This window comes from Nycticebus coucang, chromosome 12 (assembly GCF_027406575.1).
Source record: "Nycticebus coucang isolate mNycCou1 chromosome 12, mNycCou1.pri, whole genome shotgun sequence".
In the NCBI taxonomy this organism is placed as follows: Eukaryota; Metazoa; Chordata; class Mammalia; order Primates; family Lorisidae; genus Nycticebus; species Nycticebus coucang.
The window spans coordinates 50655982-50676855 of record NC_069791.1 but is presented as its reverse complement, the minus strand read 5'-3'; the positions used below and the strand labels follow the sequence as shown (position 1 = coordinate 50676855).

At 36.7% G+C, this 20874-nt stretch overlaps 1 protein-coding gene across 1 annotated transcript in view; it reads right to left on the bottom strand.

Moving 5' to 3' along the window:
* The window catches only part of LOC128560948 (pregnancy zone protein-like), a 73298-nt gene that overhangs the window by 32424 nt on the left and 20000 nt on the right, over nucleotides 1-20874 (bottom strand). The window contains exons 14-17 of the mRNA XM_053554626.1: nucleotides 16467-16609; nucleotides 6767-6916; nucleotides 4755-4919; nucleotides 2561-2666 (exon numbers count right to left, since the gene is read on the bottom strand). Of these exons, the coding sequence (XP_053410601.1) occupies nucleotides 2561-2666; nucleotides 4755-4919; nucleotides 6767-6916; nucleotides 16467-16609 (564 nt within the window). The remainder of the gene's footprint in view (nucleotides 1-2560; nucleotides 2667-4754; nucleotides 4920-6766; nucleotides 6917-16466; nucleotides 16610-20874) is intronic.

Sequence of the window (20874 nt, the reverse complement as noted above, 5' to 3'; positions counted from 1 at the left end):
AAATATGTCACATGAGAAAAGCAATGTTTAAGGGTACACAGATTATATAGAAGTAGTGAAAGACTGCAGACAAGAAAGGCAAAATTAGAATTTTGTTTAGTAATCTAGTTATGATTTTTAGTTTTTGCTCACACAAAACCTACTTGTGAGATTAGTAGCTCTGTTGAGGGTCAGGACAAAGTTGATTAACTAAAATGAGGAGGAAAAAATGGATAGGTAACAAAAACCAAAAGAAAATTTATATAGAATGTTACAGAATATTAGGGATAAGACTGTAGTGATGATACGCTAAGTTTTCAAGTTTCCTGGATCATTCACTGACATGCTTTCTCTTAAGGTTGAAAAGAAGATACCATTTGGTTGGTATTACAGAATATAAAAATCAAAAAAGCTCAGTTTTTTAAAAACAAAACATGCTATTACATAGAATCATAATTACATCTCTTTCATTTTATAATTGCAACACCTCAGTGAGTTTGGTGTTGCCATCTCAACTTTAGATATAAAGAAATTGAGTGAAGTAAGTCTGTAAAATTTCAAAGTCACATACAGCAGATAGAGGTGTGATGAGAAATTGTCTCTTTGTTCTTTTTTTTCATTATATAGGATTTGTTTTGTGTTGAGAGAATATTCTTTTTTTTTTTTACTTTCCTTTTTTTTTTTCAATTGCAACAACAACAAAAATAAACAAATGGGACTTCATTAAACTGAAAAGCTTCTGTACAGTTAAGGAGACAATAACCAAAGCAAAGAGACAACCTACACAATGGGAAAGGATATTTGCATATTTTCAATCAGACAAAAGCTTGATAACTAGGATCTATAGAGAACTCAAATTAATCCATATGAAAAAAGCCAACAATCCCTTATACTAATGGGCAAGAGACATGAATAGAACTTTCTCTAAAGACGACAGACGAATGGCTAACAAACACATGAAAAAATGTTCATCATCTCTCTATATTAGAGAAATGCAAATCAAAACAACCCTGAGATATCATCTAACCCCAGTGAGAATGGCCCACATCACAAAATCTCAAAACTGCAGATGCTGGCATGGATGTGGAGAGAAGGGAACACTTTTACCCTGCTGGTGGGACTGCAAACTAGTACAACCTTTCTGGAAGGAAGTATGGAGAAACCTCAAAGCACTCAAGCTAGACCTCCCATTTGATCCTGCAATCCCATTACTGGGCATCTACCCAGAAGGAAAGAAATCCTTTTATCATAAGGACACTTGTAGTAGACTGTTTATTGCAGCTCAATTTACAATCGCCAAAATGTGGAAACAGCCTAAATGCCCACCAACCCAGGAATGGATTAACAAGCTGTGGTATATGTATACCATGGAATACTATTCAGCCATTAAAAAAAATGGAGACTTTACATCCTTCGTATTAACCTGGATGGACATGGAAGACATTATTCTTAGTAAAGCATCACAAGAATGGAGAAGCATGAATCCTATGTACTCAATTTTGATATGAGGACAATTAATGACAATTATGGTTATGGGGGGGGAAACAGAAAGAGGGAAGGAGGGAGGTGGGTGGGGCCTTGGTGTGTGTCACACTTTATGGGGGCAAGACGTGATTGCAAGAGGGACTTTACCTAACAATTGCAATCAGTGTAACCTGGCTTATTGTACCCTCAATGAATCCCCAACAATAAAAAAAAACAAACAAAAAAAACACTATGTACTGCCATCATTATTTTTTATTACAAAGTAAGTTTAGAGACAGTCAAAAATGCAGAGAGAAATTTCTCTCGGCCTGATAGAAGTAAAAAAGAATGTCAGTCTTTTCAATTTTTTCTCATTTCCAGGCATACTTGAAACACAGACTGCATAGTAATATGCCTGCCAAAAGTTGATTATTTTATTTTGCTCAGTATAGCAAAAATCACTTCAATTTCCATTGAAAAATATATGACAAAGACAGTTAATATACATATGATCCTCCCCATTTGTCCACCCCCCTTGCAGGTAGAGGAGGAGCATGGGCAGAAGGGGTATAAGCCATCTCTACTTCTGGCCATAAAAGCCAAGTGCAAATCTGCTCCTTCTTTTCCTTGATCATGAAGGAAAGGCACATTGGAGATGGTAGAGTAACCAGAGGAAAGCAGAGTTGTTATCCCTGACTTACTCTTTGGCAGGGAGCTGTTCTGGAGAGTTACTAGACTCTCAAGTAGGTTTTGTGTGAGCAAAAACTAAACTTTTGCTTAGCTACTGAGATGCAGGGGTTTGTTTGTTATTGTGATATAATCTATCTCATTCTGACTAATTCAAGGAGTGAATCCACGTACAAGGGAGAATCCGAAGTAGCAAGACTATTGAAGGCTAGGACAAAAATGTAGTTAATTTAATGACAGAGAGGGAATAACAATACTCATTCAAAAATTATATTTTTGAAGGAAAAATGTTATTTGAGGATAACTTGCCAAGAAGTTTCTCTAGTAGCAAGATCCAATACTCAGAAAAATAGCTTTTAATCTCAACCCAACACAATAAAGCATATTTTTTCTTCTATTATTCTAGCAGGCAAATAAATCACACTCTTACCTCCTGCATGGAACATAGGCATAGGCATTGTTGCATATATCGGAGTCAGCTGACACAAACGTGGTTTACTGAGTTTTGAGTTGGTAAAAACATTTAACTCTGCAGACTTGAAAAAAAATTAATTGTTAATGCACAGTGACAATCCAATCTTGAGAATGGAGTTAATTTACTGAATTTGTACTGTACTTTCACTATTATTTTACACACAGCTCATGAGACCTTCATGAAAATTCCACAGAGTGAAGAGGAGAGCCATTCTGTAAATGTGAAAACAGTCATACAAAGTCAAGTTCATCCAGTTAGTAGATAGGAGCTTGGGTTCAAACCCACTTCTGATTGCTATTTCTACATACTGTCTGGCGTACTCTGCTACCTCTTTAATTGTTTTTTGGGCAGCCTGCCCAGATGAATATTTTAGCCATAGTTTTTTTTTGTCTTCCCTTTCTCTGTGCAACAAGTATCTAACCTAGATACAGATAGACAGATCTTCTTATTACTTATTATAGAGAAAAATTTCTTTAGTATCTTGCCAATTTAAATTGTAGAGTAGCATATTAGAGGTTTTTCTTTACAATCTTACTAAATTCTGTTTTGTTTATGTTTTTTTTTTTTAGATCATAACTGTCAACATTACTGCATTTATGGGGTACGATGTGCTGTTTTCATTTACAATTTGGAATGTTTACATCAAACTGGTTAACATAGCATTCCCTCACTTATTTAATTGTTGTGTTTAGACATTTATACTCCACTATTAATATGTACTCTAGCAATATGCACAGTAGGTGAGGTCCCACCAGTTACCCTCCCTCCATCCGTCCACCCCCTTCTCCTTGCTCTTCTCTTCTCTCCTTTCTGGGCTATAATTGTGTTTTATCTTTCATATGAAAGTGTGGGTGATTATATATTGATTTCATACGTTTTTAAAATGTTTTATCAGAGGATATGCCTTTCCCTGAATACCTGTAGACCTGTAAAGTGGAAAGAACAAATCCCTCTCGTGGTTGGTCCTTTCCTCTTTTCTTTCTCAGTTTCTCTTAGTTGTCTTGAATGCCTGCATCTAAAACCCGCATGCAGATGCCCACAGTGGTCTGAGTCCTAGAACTCAGCTGTTCCCATCTCCTCCTGTTTCAGTGTTAGCTGCAGACAGATACTGCTCACTCTTTTATTTCATAGTATGTAGGAAACTATGGAACTTGAGAGCACAGTGGTGGTTGTGATATGGGATAGGAAGAAGGAAGTCAGAACTAAACGTTTAGAGTTTGAACAGCTAGCTGAGGAACATGACAGGTGTTCTCTCCATCCCTCCACTCCCTGATTTGTGACTCTGGAGGCTCCAAAAGAGAGAGACTTACATGACTCTCAGTGAGGCGGTACACCTCTATCAGGAAAAAGTGATAGTTTTCCTTAAGGTGTGATGTGAAAGCCTTTACTCTTCTCTGATAGTGATAAGATTTAATTTCACAACCTGAATAAACTCCCCTTTTATAACTCTGCTTAGTTACGGTTAATCCTAAGGAATCTGTTTTATGAATAAAACATCCTAATATTTCTTTTTTTTTTTTTTTTTTTTTTTTTTGGCTGGGGCTGGGTTTGAACCCGCCACCTCCGGCATATGGGACCGGCGCCCTACCCGCTGAGCCACAGGCGCCGCCCCCTAATATTTCTAATACAGGTTTTGTTTAATCTTTTCTGAATGAAAGGCATCTTATTATTTTTTCCTGGAATTTTACTGCCTTACATGTGAGGGCTAAACTATTGCACCTCATGCATTCACCCATGTGCTCATTCAATAAGTATTAACTGTGTAAATGACTGATGTGATGGCCGCCAACAAGGTACTCACCTTTCCACAGGTGTAAGGAGCACTACTGAAAATATTTTGTTTTTCTCACATCTTAGAATCTCTAAGAGTCACCGAGAGGTAAATGTGATGGTGGTTAGTAGCATTGGGACTAGGTTTGGGGCCTAAAAGTCAACTACTTGCTGTTCAAGGTGCCAGAGAAATTCAGGTGTGCGTATCTGTATGTACACAAAGTTCTCTATGCCTCTGAGGTTCCAATAGTTTTCTAGTACACATCCTTTTGTAAAGGGAAGGGAGGATTGGGTCCTAGGATTTTGAAGCCCATTGATTCTCCATCTTAACACAAACTTAGATATCAATTTTGTTGATGTTTTTAAGGAAAGGAATTACCTCAAAGATAGTATAAACATCATCATCATCCGTGACTTGCTTTGGCATGTAAATGATGCCATTGTAAGTTATGTCTTCCCCCTTGATGCAGTTTTCTTCCTCTTTATTCATGGAACTGCCATATGCTGCACTAAGGAGAAACTTCACTGGAAGCAAATTATAGACCTGTGCAATTGAGAGAATGAAACAAAAAACTCTTTGTAAAAAATTTTAAATGTGATAATGTCCAATATGTGGTTTAAAAGATCCTGGTGTTTATTGAACTCCCCCATGTTTATGTTATAAAAAGCAACACAGAAAACCATGGAGGGATATGAAAATATTGGATTTTATTCCTCTGTACAGAAGAAGGTAACATATAATGAGATGAAATAAGTTGATTAAAATCTCAGAATTCATTTTGGTTGAGTGAAACAGTAAAACCCCAGTCTCTGTTTCCCAGACCTATTCCGATGTTTAAAAGGAAGCAGAAAATACAGAGATATTTAATGAAAGAATAAAAGCCTCTCCTAGAGTCATCATCTAGAAAAACCTCTGTAAATACTTGATTAATTTCTTTTTCCCATTTTATATGATTATAATCTTACCAAGTTTTCTTTTTAGTCTACAAAGGAAGTTTAGCTTGAAAAAAGACTAGGCGTGGGGAGCACTGAAAAATACAATTCCAGTTCAGTTTTGCGCAGAGCATAATGCAAAGTAACCAGCTCAGGCATATAGTACTCAGGCCATTAACCACGCAGGGGGCTCTCTGCAGGTCTCCTAATCTGGCTTCCATCTTCTCTCATTTGTGCTATTGGAATTACCTCTTAATTATTTCCGAGCTCTCACTCTTGCTGCCACACTCCCAGCAGCATATACGATCTTCTTAGTAGATCAGTCTAAATTGTCCACTCTCCTGCTTACATCTCCTCAATGATGCACCATTGTTTATTGTCAACTCCTAACTATCACATAAACAGAGCTTGCCATAAGTTTTCTATTCCACCTACAAGTTTCTGTTCACCTCTTGCTACTGTTTTTTCCAAGTTTTCTATTCCACCTACAGCCTCTGCCATCCTCAGCCTCACCACTACGTTATTGGCCACTATCTTCTGTTTTTCAAACACTCCAAACACTTTCTGACTTCAGAACCTTTGGGGGTGCTGCTTCCACTCACAGTAGTGCCTGTTCCTGCACTGCCCTCCAGTATAAGAAGACTCCTGTAATCCCTGTTTCAAAAATTGCTCAACCACTCTATTTTTTGTCTCAACACTCATTCTTTCTATAGTACATATCAAAAAATCAGGAATTATTGTTTTTGTTGCTTATCTATTGATTTTAATATCTCACCAGATTATAAGTCTAAACTGGTAGAGGCTAAATCTGAATTGTTCACCTTTAGCTATTTAATTTAGACCTTTAGACATCCTGGTCTCAGCATAGTGTCCATCTTGTAGTCAAGATGCAATAAATATATATTATAGATAAGTGAACCATAAGATATAGGGCTTTCTTAAAAGCACTTTATTGTAAGAGACATTTTAAAAGACAGGCTTGAGAGGAAATTCTCTGGGTCCACACTTAAAGTCAGTGAGGAAATGCCTGGATCTTAGGCAAATGTTAAAAATATGCCAGTTCACATGACACTTTGAAGTGTGATTAAGTTGGAAAGCGGGTTTGGCAGAAATTTGGTTCAAATTCCCCCTCTACAATATATTTTTGGCATGCTCTGTTCAGGTTATTTAACACATCCTAGTTGTATTTTATTCATAAAATTATAGCAGGAATACCCCCTCAAATAAATATTTTTCATTTATTCATTCATTACAAATATGTTATGCACCTGTTATATGTAAGATTCTGTGCCAGGCACGGGGAATGTAGTGGCAAGCAAGATTGCTCTCTCATTGAGAATATAACAGAGAATAAAGTAAGGTGATATATGTAAAGTACTTTATGCAATTTCTATTTGTTGTGGAAAAGGTCTTATTATATGAACACTTTGCGATATCCAAGGTTGAAGCAGGACTCACTGATTGAGGTGAGAGCTCGGCTTCAGGCTTCATTAGCAGCACACTTTGGTCTACTGCACGGAGGGCACAGAGGGAGGACGGAGTGGCTGTGACCTTCAGGTGGGTGTCTGAGCCTGGAAGGCTGTTGGCTGAGGAGAAACTCAAATTTACCTGTGAAGAGGGTAGGGTTACAGCAGTGACTTTTACAGCTATTACAGTCTCACACTTCTACTCTTGTTTTTGCTGTTTTTCCTTTCTCTTTATCCATCTTAGAGCAGTAGCAAGAGGTGAACAGCCTAGAAACTACCGATTAAGCATGTCTAGAATAACCTGGAAATGTGGTTCCAGTGGACTCAGGTTTCCCACTCCTTACGTAACTGGCAAAATGTAAGTTAATTTAAATCACACAGAACAGGATGGAAAACCCACTACAGGAACTATACATACCTTGCTGTAGCTGACCTGTCTCTGTGTGGTGTTTTTGTGATGAAATGTGTGTAGACTGCACGGGACTGTTTCAAATCACAAGCCACCCCTGAGACTAGCAACAGGAGTGGCCTCCAGTTGGCAGTCTTACTCATCTGAAATTCTAAAGCAGTGGCATACAGTGTGTCATTATTGGGGATTTATCAGGCCATTTAAAACATTAAACATCTAATGTGCAGTCTGTGTTAAGGGGTTCAGTAAATTCAAAGAATTGCGAATAGAGAACAAGAACAACAGAATAATGGGAAATTGTGTTGATTTTACCAGACTTGCTTCTGCTGTGACCAAAACACATTTATTGGTGAGTGAATCTATTGGTTCCTCCTGTTTATGTAGACATTTTCTTTAGTAGAATTTGAGGTACATTCAAGTTACATATTAATAACATTTACCTGTTTTGTGGTCTACTGAATTAATGTAGTAGTTTGGAATCACATATTGTGAGACAAATGTGAAAAAATAAGTCATTAGTTATTTATTATCAAAATGCAGGAGTACTCATCTCTCTAATTCAATATATTATGAAAACACTGCTCATGAAAAAATTCTATTTTAAACATATTTGTTTTTGTGTTTAGAAAATTTAAGTGGTGGCCAGGTATGGTGGCTCATGCCTGTAATCCTAGCACCCTGGGAGACAGGTGAGTGGATTGCTTGAGCTCAGGAGTTCAAGACCAGCCTGAGCAATAGTGAGGCCCTATCTGTATTAAAAATAGAAAAACTAGACGGGTGTTGCAGTGGGCACCTGTTGTCTCAGCTACTTGGGAGGCTGAGGCAAGAGGATCACTTGAGCCTAAGACTTTGAGGTTGCTGTGAACTATGCCACTACAACACTCTACTCAGGGTAACAGAGTGACACAGTGCCTGTGGCTCAAGGAGTAGGGTGCCGGTCCCATATGCCAGAGGTGGTGGGTTCAAACCCAGCCCTGGCCAAAAACCAAAAAAAAAAAAAAAGAAAAGAAAAGGAAAGAAAAATTTAAGTTTGTTAAAATATGTCTTTGTCCAGGTCAAATGAATGAGTAAGGTATTTGGGATTATAATCAACTAAAAATACTACATGGTTAGAAAGTATAAAATGCTTTACTTTACTGGTGTAAAAACCAAAACAAGACTTTAAGGCACAGTTTGGAGGATTCTCTACCTATCTGTATTAATCAATATTATCTTCTGCCAATTATGTTTTATAATACCTCTCTCCTTTTCAGACTGTGAAGAAAAAAATTGACCCACCAGAGAAAGACTTCCACTGTTATAACTAGTTAGGAAACTAATTGTCCCTGATTAGCAGCTAAGGCATTGAAGCATGAAGCAGTGTCTCTTCTCAGCTGCTGGGAAATACAGAGAAGATCCGAACAGAACAGACACTGTGCTCCTGGACACGCTGTCCAGGTTTAACAGCATTCTTTAGCAAGATGGAAGTGAAGATTTACATTAGAATCCACTGTCTATTTTTCTTATTTCATTGTATATTAAAAAGAAATAATTTAAGTTTAGTTCTCATAGCAGAAGTGTTTAACTGTTATAAACATATTGCTTTAATTTTCAGAAAGTCTGTGTTAAGAAGCCTGTTTAAGTATATTTTTAAAAAGTTGTATATGCGGGAGACAAGATGGCTGACTGAAGCCAGCTTTCCACAGAGGCTCCTGTCCAGAACGAGAGTTAAAGGATGGAAATTTAGCAAGTAACCTGGTGGATTAGAGCTGCACCAAGAGAGAAGGTTGAAGAACACACATCAACCCTGCTGAGGCAAGCTGCAACCCCAAGGATACAAACAAAAGGTACAAAATCCATCACCAAGTGGACAGGAGTCCCCCTTCTCTGTGAGAATGGCTCAGAGTACCCCATAAACAAACGAGCAGAGTTCAAATGTCCTCCCATTATACTCCACAGGAGAGACCCTCTAAAAACTGGACCTACTTCCCCTACTAGGGTGCCATGGTGCTCTCCTGCCAGGCATAAAACTGTGTAAAACTGAATATATTCTCTACCTGCAATTCTGAGCTCCCAGAACTCCCCTCCACTCTCACTCTGAGGTCTGGAAGCCTGTCCCCCGGGAGTCCAGATTCTTGGGTGATTTCACAAGGGCTGAGAGGGAATGATGCTGGAGTGTTGGTCCCCCAAGGCACAGAGCAGCAGCCATTTTTGGCAACAATAGGGCTCACCCCTGGATATTCTGGAGTCATAACCCCTGTCTCTCAGGGCAACCAGAGGAGACTGGGCATCTTCTCAGGTGGCAACCACCAGCAAACACAGGCACTGTGAGTAAAGGGTTTGGCTGAGGTGGTACCAGCCTGGGTGGAGTGTGGGGACTAGAAAATGCATGCACAGTGCCGGCTGACTTCCATGGCGGGGCGGACCCAGAGGACTGCTTTACTGAGCCTAAGATGCACCCAGCCCCCAGGAGATCATTAGCCTAAACAAAGGAGGGCAGGAGGCTAGAACTGACAACTAACTGTGCTACGAATATAAACTACCAGGGAACAGCAAAGATAGGGCCTGAAGCGCAGGTTCTGTGAACTCAAAACAGCTTCTCTTCTGCAGGGGAATTTAGCAGGGACAGAAACAAATTCTGCAAAGTTATTCTGTTTGGTCAGCAACATTAATCAGGGGCAGGGCTGGACCTGAGTGAACACCCCCAGCACCCGAGGTTGTCAGGCCTCACCTCCCCCTGCTGGGTAAAGGCAGAGAGCAGTGGCCTGGCTGAGGAGACATAGATTTCCTTATGATTCAGGCAGGTGCAAACCCCTGGAGTATCTGCTCATTGGAGGCAACTGGGTCACAGCCCTGTGGGGTTATCAGTGACTTGGGGTGACAGAGGTGCAAGGTGGGGAAGGAGGCATCAACCCTCCCAGACTAATCTATTTTCTGGGTGGGTCCTCCTGACCTCACGGAGCACCGGAGTAAGTCATATTTGAGTTGTCAGCAGACCCCTGCGACCTAGTTGCCAGAGACCTTTTAAACTCTTCCACCTGAGACAGGTGCTGACTGAGACAATTGATTTGGACCTTTTGAACTGAGCCAATTGCCCAAGTACTATCCAAGTGGTGGGCTGGGTGTGTGGTTATAGAAGGTTTGATGTTCCTTTTACAATTATTGCCTGTGGGGGGCAGGGTGACATAATTGCTGGTATTTCTCCACAGCCAAGACTTCAACACAGACTTACTGTTTCACTAGGGTCAGACAGAGACCAGCTGAAAACAAGACAGAGCCACTTAGCCCCACCACACCAAACAGGTCCCCAGTTTCTCAAGGCATAGCACTGTATGGGTCCTCAGCAAAACTCCAGGGGAAAAGTCAAATAGTGTAAAATAATCATGAGGTGCAATAAGCAGAAAAACTCTGGTAACATAAATAACCAGAGTAGATCACCCCTCCCAAAAGGAAAGATATAGCAGATGTAACTGAAGATCCCATTCAGAAACAGATAGCCGAGAAGTCAGAAATTGAATTGAGAATTTGGATTGCAAACAAGATTAATAGAATGGAGAAAAATTTGGAATTAGAAATTCGAGGAGCAATTCAAAAGTTGAAATTAGAAATTCGAGGAGAAATTCAAAAGTTGTCTCAAGAATTCAACGAATTTAAAGACAAAACCACCAAAGATTTTGACAGATTGAAGCAAGAATTTGCAGTTCTCCAAGATCTAAAAAATACAGTAGAATCCCTCAGTAACAGAGTGGAGCAAGCAGAAAAAAGGATTTCTGATATTGAAGACAAAGCTTTTGAATGCTCCCAAACTCTCAAAGAGGAAGAGAAATGGAGAACAAAAACAGATTATTCTCCCAGAGAGGTCTAGGATAATTCAAGGAAGGCTAATATTGGCCTCATTGGAATCCCTAAAAGTGATGAAGTGGCCTCGCAAGGCACCGAGGCCCTTCTCCATGAAATTATGAAGGAGAATTTTCCAGACATGCCAAGAGATTCTGAAATTCAGATAGCAGACAGTTTCAGAAACCCTGCATGACTCAACCCGAATAAGACACCCCCCCAGGAACATCATAATTAACTTCACTAAAGTTAATATGAAGGAGAAAATTCTGAAAGCAGCCAGACGTAAGAAAACCATTACCTACAAAGGCAAGAATATTAGAATGACTGCAGATCTCTCTGCTGAAACTTTTCAAGCCAGAAGAGGGTGGTCATCGACTTTAAATCTCCTAAAACAAAATAACTTTCAACCCCCAATCCTGTATCCAGCTAAACTGAGTTTCATTCATGATGGAGAAATTAAATACTTTAATGACATTCACGTGTTGAAGAAATTTGCCATAACCAAACCATCTCTTCAGGATGTTTTCTGACCTATCCTCCATAATGACCAGCCCAATCCTCTACCACAAAAGTAAACTCACTCAGAAACTTTTGATCAAACTCCAACTTCCACAGTGGCAAAAGGATTAAAAATGTCCACTGATCTTTCGAAAAACTCGATACCCAAAATTTTACCAGACTTATCAATATTCTCCATTAATGTGAACGGCTGAAACTGTCCTCTAATGGGGTACAGGTTGGCTTACTGAATACAAAAACTCAGGCCAGATATTTGCTGCATACAAGAATCACATCTTACTTTAAAGATAAATATAGACTCAGGGTGAAAGGATGGTCGTCCATATTTCAGGCAAATGGTAAGCAGAAAAAGCAGGTGTTCCAATTTTATTTGCAGATACAATAGGCTTTAAACCAACAAAAGTAAGGAAGGATAAGCATGGTCCCTTCACATTTGTTAAGGGTGATACTCAATATGATGATATTTCAATTATTAATATTATGCACCCAACCAGAATGCACCTCAATTTATAACAGAAACTCTAAGAGACATGAGCAACTTGATTTCCTCTAGCTCCATAATAGTCGGAGATTTCAACACACCTTTGGAAGTGTTGGATAGATCCTCCAATAAGAAGCTGAGAAAAGAAATTTTAGATTTAAACCTAACCATCCAACATTTGGATTTAGCAGACATCTACAGAACACTTCATCCCAACAAAACTGAACGCACATACTTCTCATCAGCCCACGAACATACTCCAAAATTGCTCACATCTTAGGTCACAAGTCTAACCTCAGTAAATTTAAAGGAAAAAAAATTATTCCTTGCATCTTCTTGGACCACCATGGAATAAATTTGAACTCATTTACAATAGGAATCTGCATACTCATACAAAAACATGGAAGTTAAATAACCTTATGCTGAATGATAGCTGGGTCAGAGATGAGATTAAGAAGGAAATTGCCAAATTTTGGGAACAAAATGATAATAAAGACATGAATTATCAGAACTTCTGGGATACCGCAAAGGCAGTCCTAAGAAGGAAATTTATAGCACAGCAAGCCTTCCTCAAGACAGAATGAGAGGAAGTTAATAACTTAATGGAACATCTCAAGTAACTAGAAAAGGAAGAACATTACAACACCAAACCCAGTAGAAGAAAAGAAATAACCAAAATTAGAGCAGAATTAAATGAAATTGAAAACAAAAGACTTATACAACAGATCAATAAATCAAAAAGTTGGTTTTTTGAAAAGGGCAAAAAAATAGATAAACCTATGGCTAACCTAACCAGGAAAAAGAAGAGTAAAATCTCTAATTTCATCAATCAGAAATGACAAAGACAAAATAACAACAGACTCCTCAGAAATTCAAAAAATCCTTAATGAATAATACAAGAAAATTTTTTCCCAGAAATATGAAAATCTGAAGGAAATTGACCAATATTTGGAAGCATGTCACCTTCCAAGACTTAGCCAGAATCAAGTGGAAATGTTGAACAGGCCTATATCAAGTTCTGAAATAGCATCAAACATACAAAACCTCCCTAAAAAGAAAAGCCCAGGACCAGATGACTTCATGTCAGAATTCTACCAAACCTTTTAAGGGGAACTAGTACCTATATTACTCAACCTGTTCCAAAGTATACAAAAAGTAGGAAGACTACCCAACACATTCTATGAAGCAAACATCACCCTGATCCCCAAACCAGGAAAAGACCCAACAAGAAAAGAAAATTATAGACCAATATCACTAATGAATATAGATGCAAAAATATTCAACAGGATCCTAACAAACAGAATCCAGCAACACATCAAACAAACTATACATCATGACCAAGTCAGTTTTATCTCAGGGTCTGAAGGCTGTTTCAATATATGTAAATCTATAAATATAATTCAGCACATAAACAAATTAAAAAACAAAGACCATATGATTCTCTCAATTGATGCAGAAAAAGCTTTTGACAATCTCCAGCACCCCTTCATGGCTAGAACACTTAAGAATATTGATATAGAAGAGACATTTCTTAAACTGATAGAGGCCATCTACAGTGAACCCACAGCCAATATCGTATTGAATGGAGTTAAATTGAAATCATTTCCACTCAGATTAGGAACCAGACAAGGTTGCCCATTGTCTGCACTGCTTTTTAACATTGTAATGGAATTAGGGAAGAAAAGGCGATAAAGGGTATCCATATGGGGTCAGAAGACATAAAACTTTTGCTCTTTGCAGATGATATGATTGTATACTTGGAAAACACCAGGGATTCTACTACAAAACTCCTAGAAGTGATCAAGGAATATAGCAGCATCTCCGGTTACAAAATCAACATTCATAAACTGGTAGCCTTTATGTATACCAACAATAGTCAAGCTGAAAAAATAGTTAAGGACTCTATTCCTTTCACAGTAGTGCCAAAGAAGATGAAATATTTGGGAGTTTATCTGACAAAGGACGTGAAATATCTCTATAAAGAGAACTATGAAACTCTAAGAAAAGAAATAGCTGAAAATATTAACAAATGGAAAAATATACCATGCTCATGGCTGGGAAGAATCAACATCATTAAAATGTCCATATTACCTAAAGCAATATACAATTTTAATGCAATCCTTATTAAAGCTTCACTGTCATACTTTAAAGATCTTGAAAAAATAATACTTCATTTTATACGGAGTCAGAAAAAGCCTCGAATAGCCAAGACACTACTCAGAAATAAAAACAAAGCAGGAGGAATCATGCTACCAGACCTCAGACTATACTATAAATTGATAGTGATCAAAACAGCGTAGTTCTGGCACAAAAACAGAGGTAAATGTATGGAACAGAATAGAGAACCAAGAGATGAACCCAGCTACTTACCATTATTTGATCTTTGACAAGCCAATTAGAAACATTCAGTGGGGAAAAGATTCCCTATTTAACAAATGGTACTGGATGAACTCGCTGGTGACCTGTAGAAGACTGAAACTGGACCCACACCTTGCACCATTAACTAAGATAGACAGTCACTGGATTCAAGATTTAAACTTAAGACACGAAACTGTAAAAATACTAGAAGAGAGTGCAGGGAAAATCCTTGAATTAATCGGTCTGGGCGAATATTTTATGAGGAGGACCCCCCGGGCAATTGAAGCAGCTTCAAAAATACACTACTGGGACCTGATCAAACTAAAAAGCTTCTGCACAGCCAAGAATACAGTAAGTATAGCAAGCAAACAGCCTTCAGAATGGGAGAAGATATTTGCAGGTTATGTCTCCGACAAAGTTTTAATAACCGGAATCTACAGAGAACTCAAACATTTAAGGAAGAAAAGAACAAGTGATCCCATTGCAGGCTGGGCAAGAGACTTGAAGAGAAACTTCTCTGAAGAAGACAGGTGCACAGACCACAGACATATGAAAAAATGCTCATCATCCTTAATCATCAGAGAAATGCAAATCAAAACTACTCTGAGATATCACCTAACTCCAGTAAGATTAGCCCATATAACAAAATCCCAAGACCAGAGATGTTGGCGTGGATGTGTAGAAAAGGGAACACTTCTACACTGCTGGTGGGAATGTAAGTTATACATTCCTTTTGGAAAGATGTTTAGAGAGCACTTAGAGATCTAAAAATAGATCTGCCATTCAATCTCATAATTCCTCTACTAGGTATATACCCAGAAGACCAAAAATCACATTATAACAAAGATATTTGTACCAGAATGCTTATTGCAGCCCAATTTATAATTGCTAAGTCATGGGAAAAGCCCAAGTGCCCATCTATCCATGAATGGATTAATAAATTGTGGTATATGTACACCATGGAATATTATGCAGCCTTAAAGAAAGATGGAGACTTTACCTCTTTCATGTTTACATGGATGGAGCTGGAACATATTCTTCTTAGTAGCAAGTATCTCACAAATGGAGGAAAAAGTATCCAATGTACTCAGCCCTCCTGTGAAACTAATTTATGGCTTTCATATGAAAGCTATAACCCAGTTATAACCTAAGAATATGGGAAAGAGGGAGTAGGAGGGGAAGGAGATGGGAGGATGGGCAGAGGGAAAGTGATTGGTGCGATTACACGTACGGTGCATCTTATAAGGGTACATGGGAAACTTAGTAAATATAGAATATAAATGTCATAACACAATAACTAAGAAAATGCCAAAAGGGTATGCTAACCAGTGTGATTAAAATATGTCAAATGGTCTATAAAACCAGTGTATGGTCCCCCTTGATGGCATTAATGTACACAGCTATGATTTAATTCAAAAGAAAGTTGTATGAAGTAGGCAGGTCCCACATGATTGCAAATGTTAGGATTATGCTGCCACAGTAGTATAAATCCGATAAACAGCATCAAATTCTGTTGTAATAAAGCCATTTATATCTCAGTAGGCTTCACATGGCAGCATTGTATTCTTTATACAAACAAAAATCCTATTTGAACTCATATTAGATTTTATGTGATAATCACTAGTAGAGCTCCCAGGCTATGTTTCTTGAAACAAAAGATATACACACACTCCTAACTGACATTAGCAAACTGAATTTAAACTCATGACAACTTACTATTTTTTGCAGTGGTACAAGGAGGTGTGTCATGCTGGGGTGTGATGGGATGAACTTGATTCAGTCTTGAGAAACACCATTTTTAATTTGAAATTGTGATGACAAAACATTTTGAAACTAAAACTCTCAAAGGTTTGTAGTGGAATTGATTTTAAAATTCATGTGAATGTTATGATATAGGAAGAAACTTTTAAAAAACTGTGCTGTGGCCACCTGCTTTGGACATCAGCACCACCCCAGGGTATGACATCACTCTCTGTCTTTAGAGGTACTTCGGAGGAACATTTTAGGAACACTAATGGTAGTCTTTTAATGTGGATAACCTCCTTATTTTTCACCTTTCCAATGGGGAGAAGAACAAAAAGGCTAAGATTAAATAAAACAACCCACCTTGTTGGCAAAACACTTTTCAATCTTGAGTTTCTCAGTGTCTGCTACAATCTCTCCAGTAGGTAAAACTGTATAAATGAACAACTGAGCAGCAGGAGTGGTGTCTGATTCCACTTGAAAGGAGAAGGAAAATTTTCCTTTCACTGGAAAAGTTCAAAAAAATACAAAATAATAAATTAGAAATCGAATTCTCAATTTTATTTAAAAAAGGTTCCTTCTATTAAATTATTTACATGTGGAGCACAGTGAAGTAGAGTTATGAGAAATTTAACAGAAGGCTAATTTGAAATGCAAAACATTACAAACAAATTCATTAATGTTTTGCATTCACACTAAAGTCCATGATTAATTAATCAAGCTCTATATGCTCATTTAGAGGAAAGGTTGAAAATAATTTAGTTGGATGACTAATTACAATTCAGTTTTCATTTGAAAAATTCTATAAAGGTTAAGGTACAATGTTTGTTCTGTGTTGAACTACATAAATAAATGAGGTAAATTGGAGCTAGAGAAATAGAATAGGCTGAGCTGGGACATTTCTTGGCTTAGGCTTTTACTAAGTTGAACAAATTTAGACTTCTTTTTTTAGGTACTGATTTTCTTACTTGCTCAATAACTTCTCATTTAGTTCTTGCATTCAGATTTTTAAGAAGGAACAGGTTTTGGTATAACTTTTAAATGCCTAAGCAGAAAGACAACACCTATTATCTCTACTAGCCTGTGAGCATCTTGAGGGCCTGGATTGTGTTTTATTAATGCTTTTACTCAAAATTTCTATTATAGAGATATATCAAAACAGGAAGATATACTCTCTTTGGATATAGTTCTGATGGAAAAAATTTTTCACAAGTTGGTTCTCATAACTTGTAAGCAAAGATACAATCTGTACTTGGTTTATTAATCAATTAAAAAATATTTATTATGTACTCACTGTGTGCCAGATACCAACATAAGAAATGGCGTTTCAGAGATGAAGCACAAACACATTCCAACTCTTAAAATGTACACATATTCTTTACTTATTCTTGCATATATTAACTTACTTTTAGGTATGGGTGCTTTGTTAATAAAAGTTGCTTTAGTTAAATGATAGCCCATAAATACTCAAATGAATCAAGAAAAGAAAAGGAAGCCTATAACTGCTTTATAAGATTTAACTTTGTAACAACATATAATAAGTTAATACATCAACTGTACTCATCTTTTTGTAAAACAAAAATATCTTTTGCACTTATCTTTAAATGCAAACTTAATCATTCTTCCTTAGATAACAGAATTTAATAGATTTTTATGATTCAAGGAATTCCAGAAGGAAAGTGTGATCCAAGATATAGCAATTCTATAAACCAATTTGATCTAAATGGCATTTAGAGAACACTCCACTTAACAGCATCAGAATATGTATTCTAACATTAAGCAAGTTCAATCATATTTTGAAGTGTAAAACATGTCTTCATAAATTTAAGAGACTTAAAATAATATGACCAGATGGCATTATATTAGAAATGAGTCACAGAAAAATCTGAGTAATCGCCAATTTAGAAACTAAATAACACACTTCTAAGTAACCTATGGCCCAAAGAAAAAAATCAAAAGGAAAAGTAGAAACATCCCATGTAAATATTTATAGGATGCAACTAAATTAGAACTTATAGGGAAATGCATAACACTGAATGCTTATATTTGAAAAGAAGAAAGGTCTCAATTAATGACCTTAGTATCCTCATGGAGAAACTAGAAAAAAAGAGTAAAGTAAGCATGTTTTTATACACCATAACAGTCAAGCTGAGAGCCAAATCAAAAACTTAATACCATTTACAATAACTATAAATAAAATAAAATACCTGGAACTATACTAAGGAAGTGAAATATCTCTACAAGGAGAACTGTAAAACACCAAGGAAGGAAAATTGCAGAAGATGCAAACAAATGGAAAGACACATCATGCTTATAGAAAGTTAAATCAACATTGTTAAAATGTCGATTCTACCCAAAGTTATTTACACATTCAATGCAACCTGCATGAAAATAGCAATGTCCTACTTCATAGACCTAAAAAAAATAATTCTACTGGAAAACAGCCCAGTATCCAAAGCAATCTTAAGGAAAATGAACACACCTGGAGGCATCTCATTACCAGACTTCAAACTATACTACAAGACTATAGTAACCAAAACAGCATGGTATTGGTACAAAACTAAAGACATAGACCAATGAATCAAAATAGACAATCCAGATATAAAATTATCTACCTACAGCCAACTGATCTTTGGCAAAGAAGACAACAATGTCCACTAGGGAAATGAAGTGTTTTTCAATAAATGATGCTAGGAAAATTAGATGGCCACATGCATAAGAATAAAACAGAACCCCTGTCTCTCTCTCACCACTCCCCAAAATTGATTCAAGATGCATGAAAGACTTAAATGTAAGGCATGAACTATAAGAATTCTAAAGGAAAATGTTCTACAACTCTTCTAGATATTGGCCTAGGCAAAGAACTTATGAAAAAGACCCTAATGGCAATCACAGCAACAATAAAAATAAATAAATGGGATTTGATTAAACTAAAAATCTCTGCACAATTAAGGAAACAATCATAGCAAATAGATGACCTATAGAATGGGAGAAAATATTTGCAAGCTATATATCCCATCAAGGACTACTAACCACAATCTATAAAGAACTCAAGCAAATTAGCAAGAAAAAAGCCAAACAATCCCATTAAAAAGTGGGCAAAAGGCATGAACAGAAGCTTTTCAAAAGAAGATAGACAAATGGCTAAAAAAAATATGAAAAGAATACTCAGTTACTAGTCATCAGGTAAGTGCAAGTTAAAACCAGAATGAGATATCACTTTACCTTGTCAGAAAGGCTTTCATTAAAAAGTCCAAAAATAATACATGCTGGTGTGGTTCCAAAAATAATATATGCTAGTGTGGTTGGAGAGAGAAAGGAAGGCTTATCCACTGTTGGTGGAAAACAGTATGGAGATTATAAAGATGGAAATTAGAACCACCTTTATGGAAAACAGTATGGAGATTCTTCAAAGAACTAAAAGGAGACCTACCATTTGATCCAGCAATCCTACTACTACTGGTGATCTACCCAAAGGAATAGAAGTCTTTCTATTGAAAAAACATCTGCACTCAAATGTTTACTGCAGCACAATTCAAAATTGCAAAGATATGTAATCAACCATGTGTCTATCAGTTAATAGTGGATTAATAATATGTTGTATATATATACCATAGAGTACATGTACTAGTCAGACATAAAAAAGGATGAATTAATGCCTTTTGCAATAATTTGTATGGAACTGTAGATCATTCTCCTAAGTGAAGTATCTTAGGATTGGAAAAACAAACATCACATGTACTCATTATTAAATTGGAACTAACCAATTAGCACACATGTGCATGGAGGGAAGTAAAACTCAATGGAAATCAAGCAGGGAAGAGGAGGAAGAGGAGGAAAAAACCTACCTAATGGGTACAATAAACATTGATTGGGTGATGGACACACAAAATTTTGTACCCCCTTAACATTTTGCAATAACCACCCCCCAAATGTTTATAAATCAGTAGCTCTCTGGATACACAAGATGATCCTGAAATGTCCTGAAGTAATCTATTCAGTATGGAAAATATCCCTAGAGACCAAATAATTGTATAATAATAATAATAATAATTCCACAGATCTTAACCTGCAGAAATATAGGTCCTGGAAAGATTTTCCTGAATAGTGTTGTCTTTCTCAACTCATTTATTTATTAGTAAATAAACTTATTTATTAGTATTTATTTGTAAATAAACACTAATCATTTTAACTAAAGACTGAATTAAACACAAAGTTAGTAGAAGAAATAATTGATAAAGATAAATGAATATCAGTGACATAAAAATAGAAACACAAAGAGAAAAATCAATCAAACCATCAATCTGACGGATAAACTTTTAGTCAGGCAGATCAAAAGAAGACATAAATTATCAGTATCTTGAATGAAAGAGATGCTATCACTATACATAGTTTATATATGTAATAAAACATAAAAGAATACTATGGAATATCTTGTATTTAACAAATTAGACAATTTAGAAAAATAGACAAGTTCTCGAATGATACACAGTACTAAAAAATCAGTCAAGAAGATGGCAAACCCAAACTGCACTTTATTAAAGAGAATTAATTTATGATTAAAATCTTCTCACAAAGAAAATTCTATGCTCAAATGACTTCACTGGTAAATTCTACAGAAGATTTAAGAAAAGTCTTGATTGATTCTTCCAGAAAATCAGAGAGGAAAAGATACTTCTCAACTGATTCCATTAGTTTTGTGTTAATACAAAAAACAAACAAAAATAGAAAACTACAGACCATTACTTTTCTTGTACATACATCTAAAAAA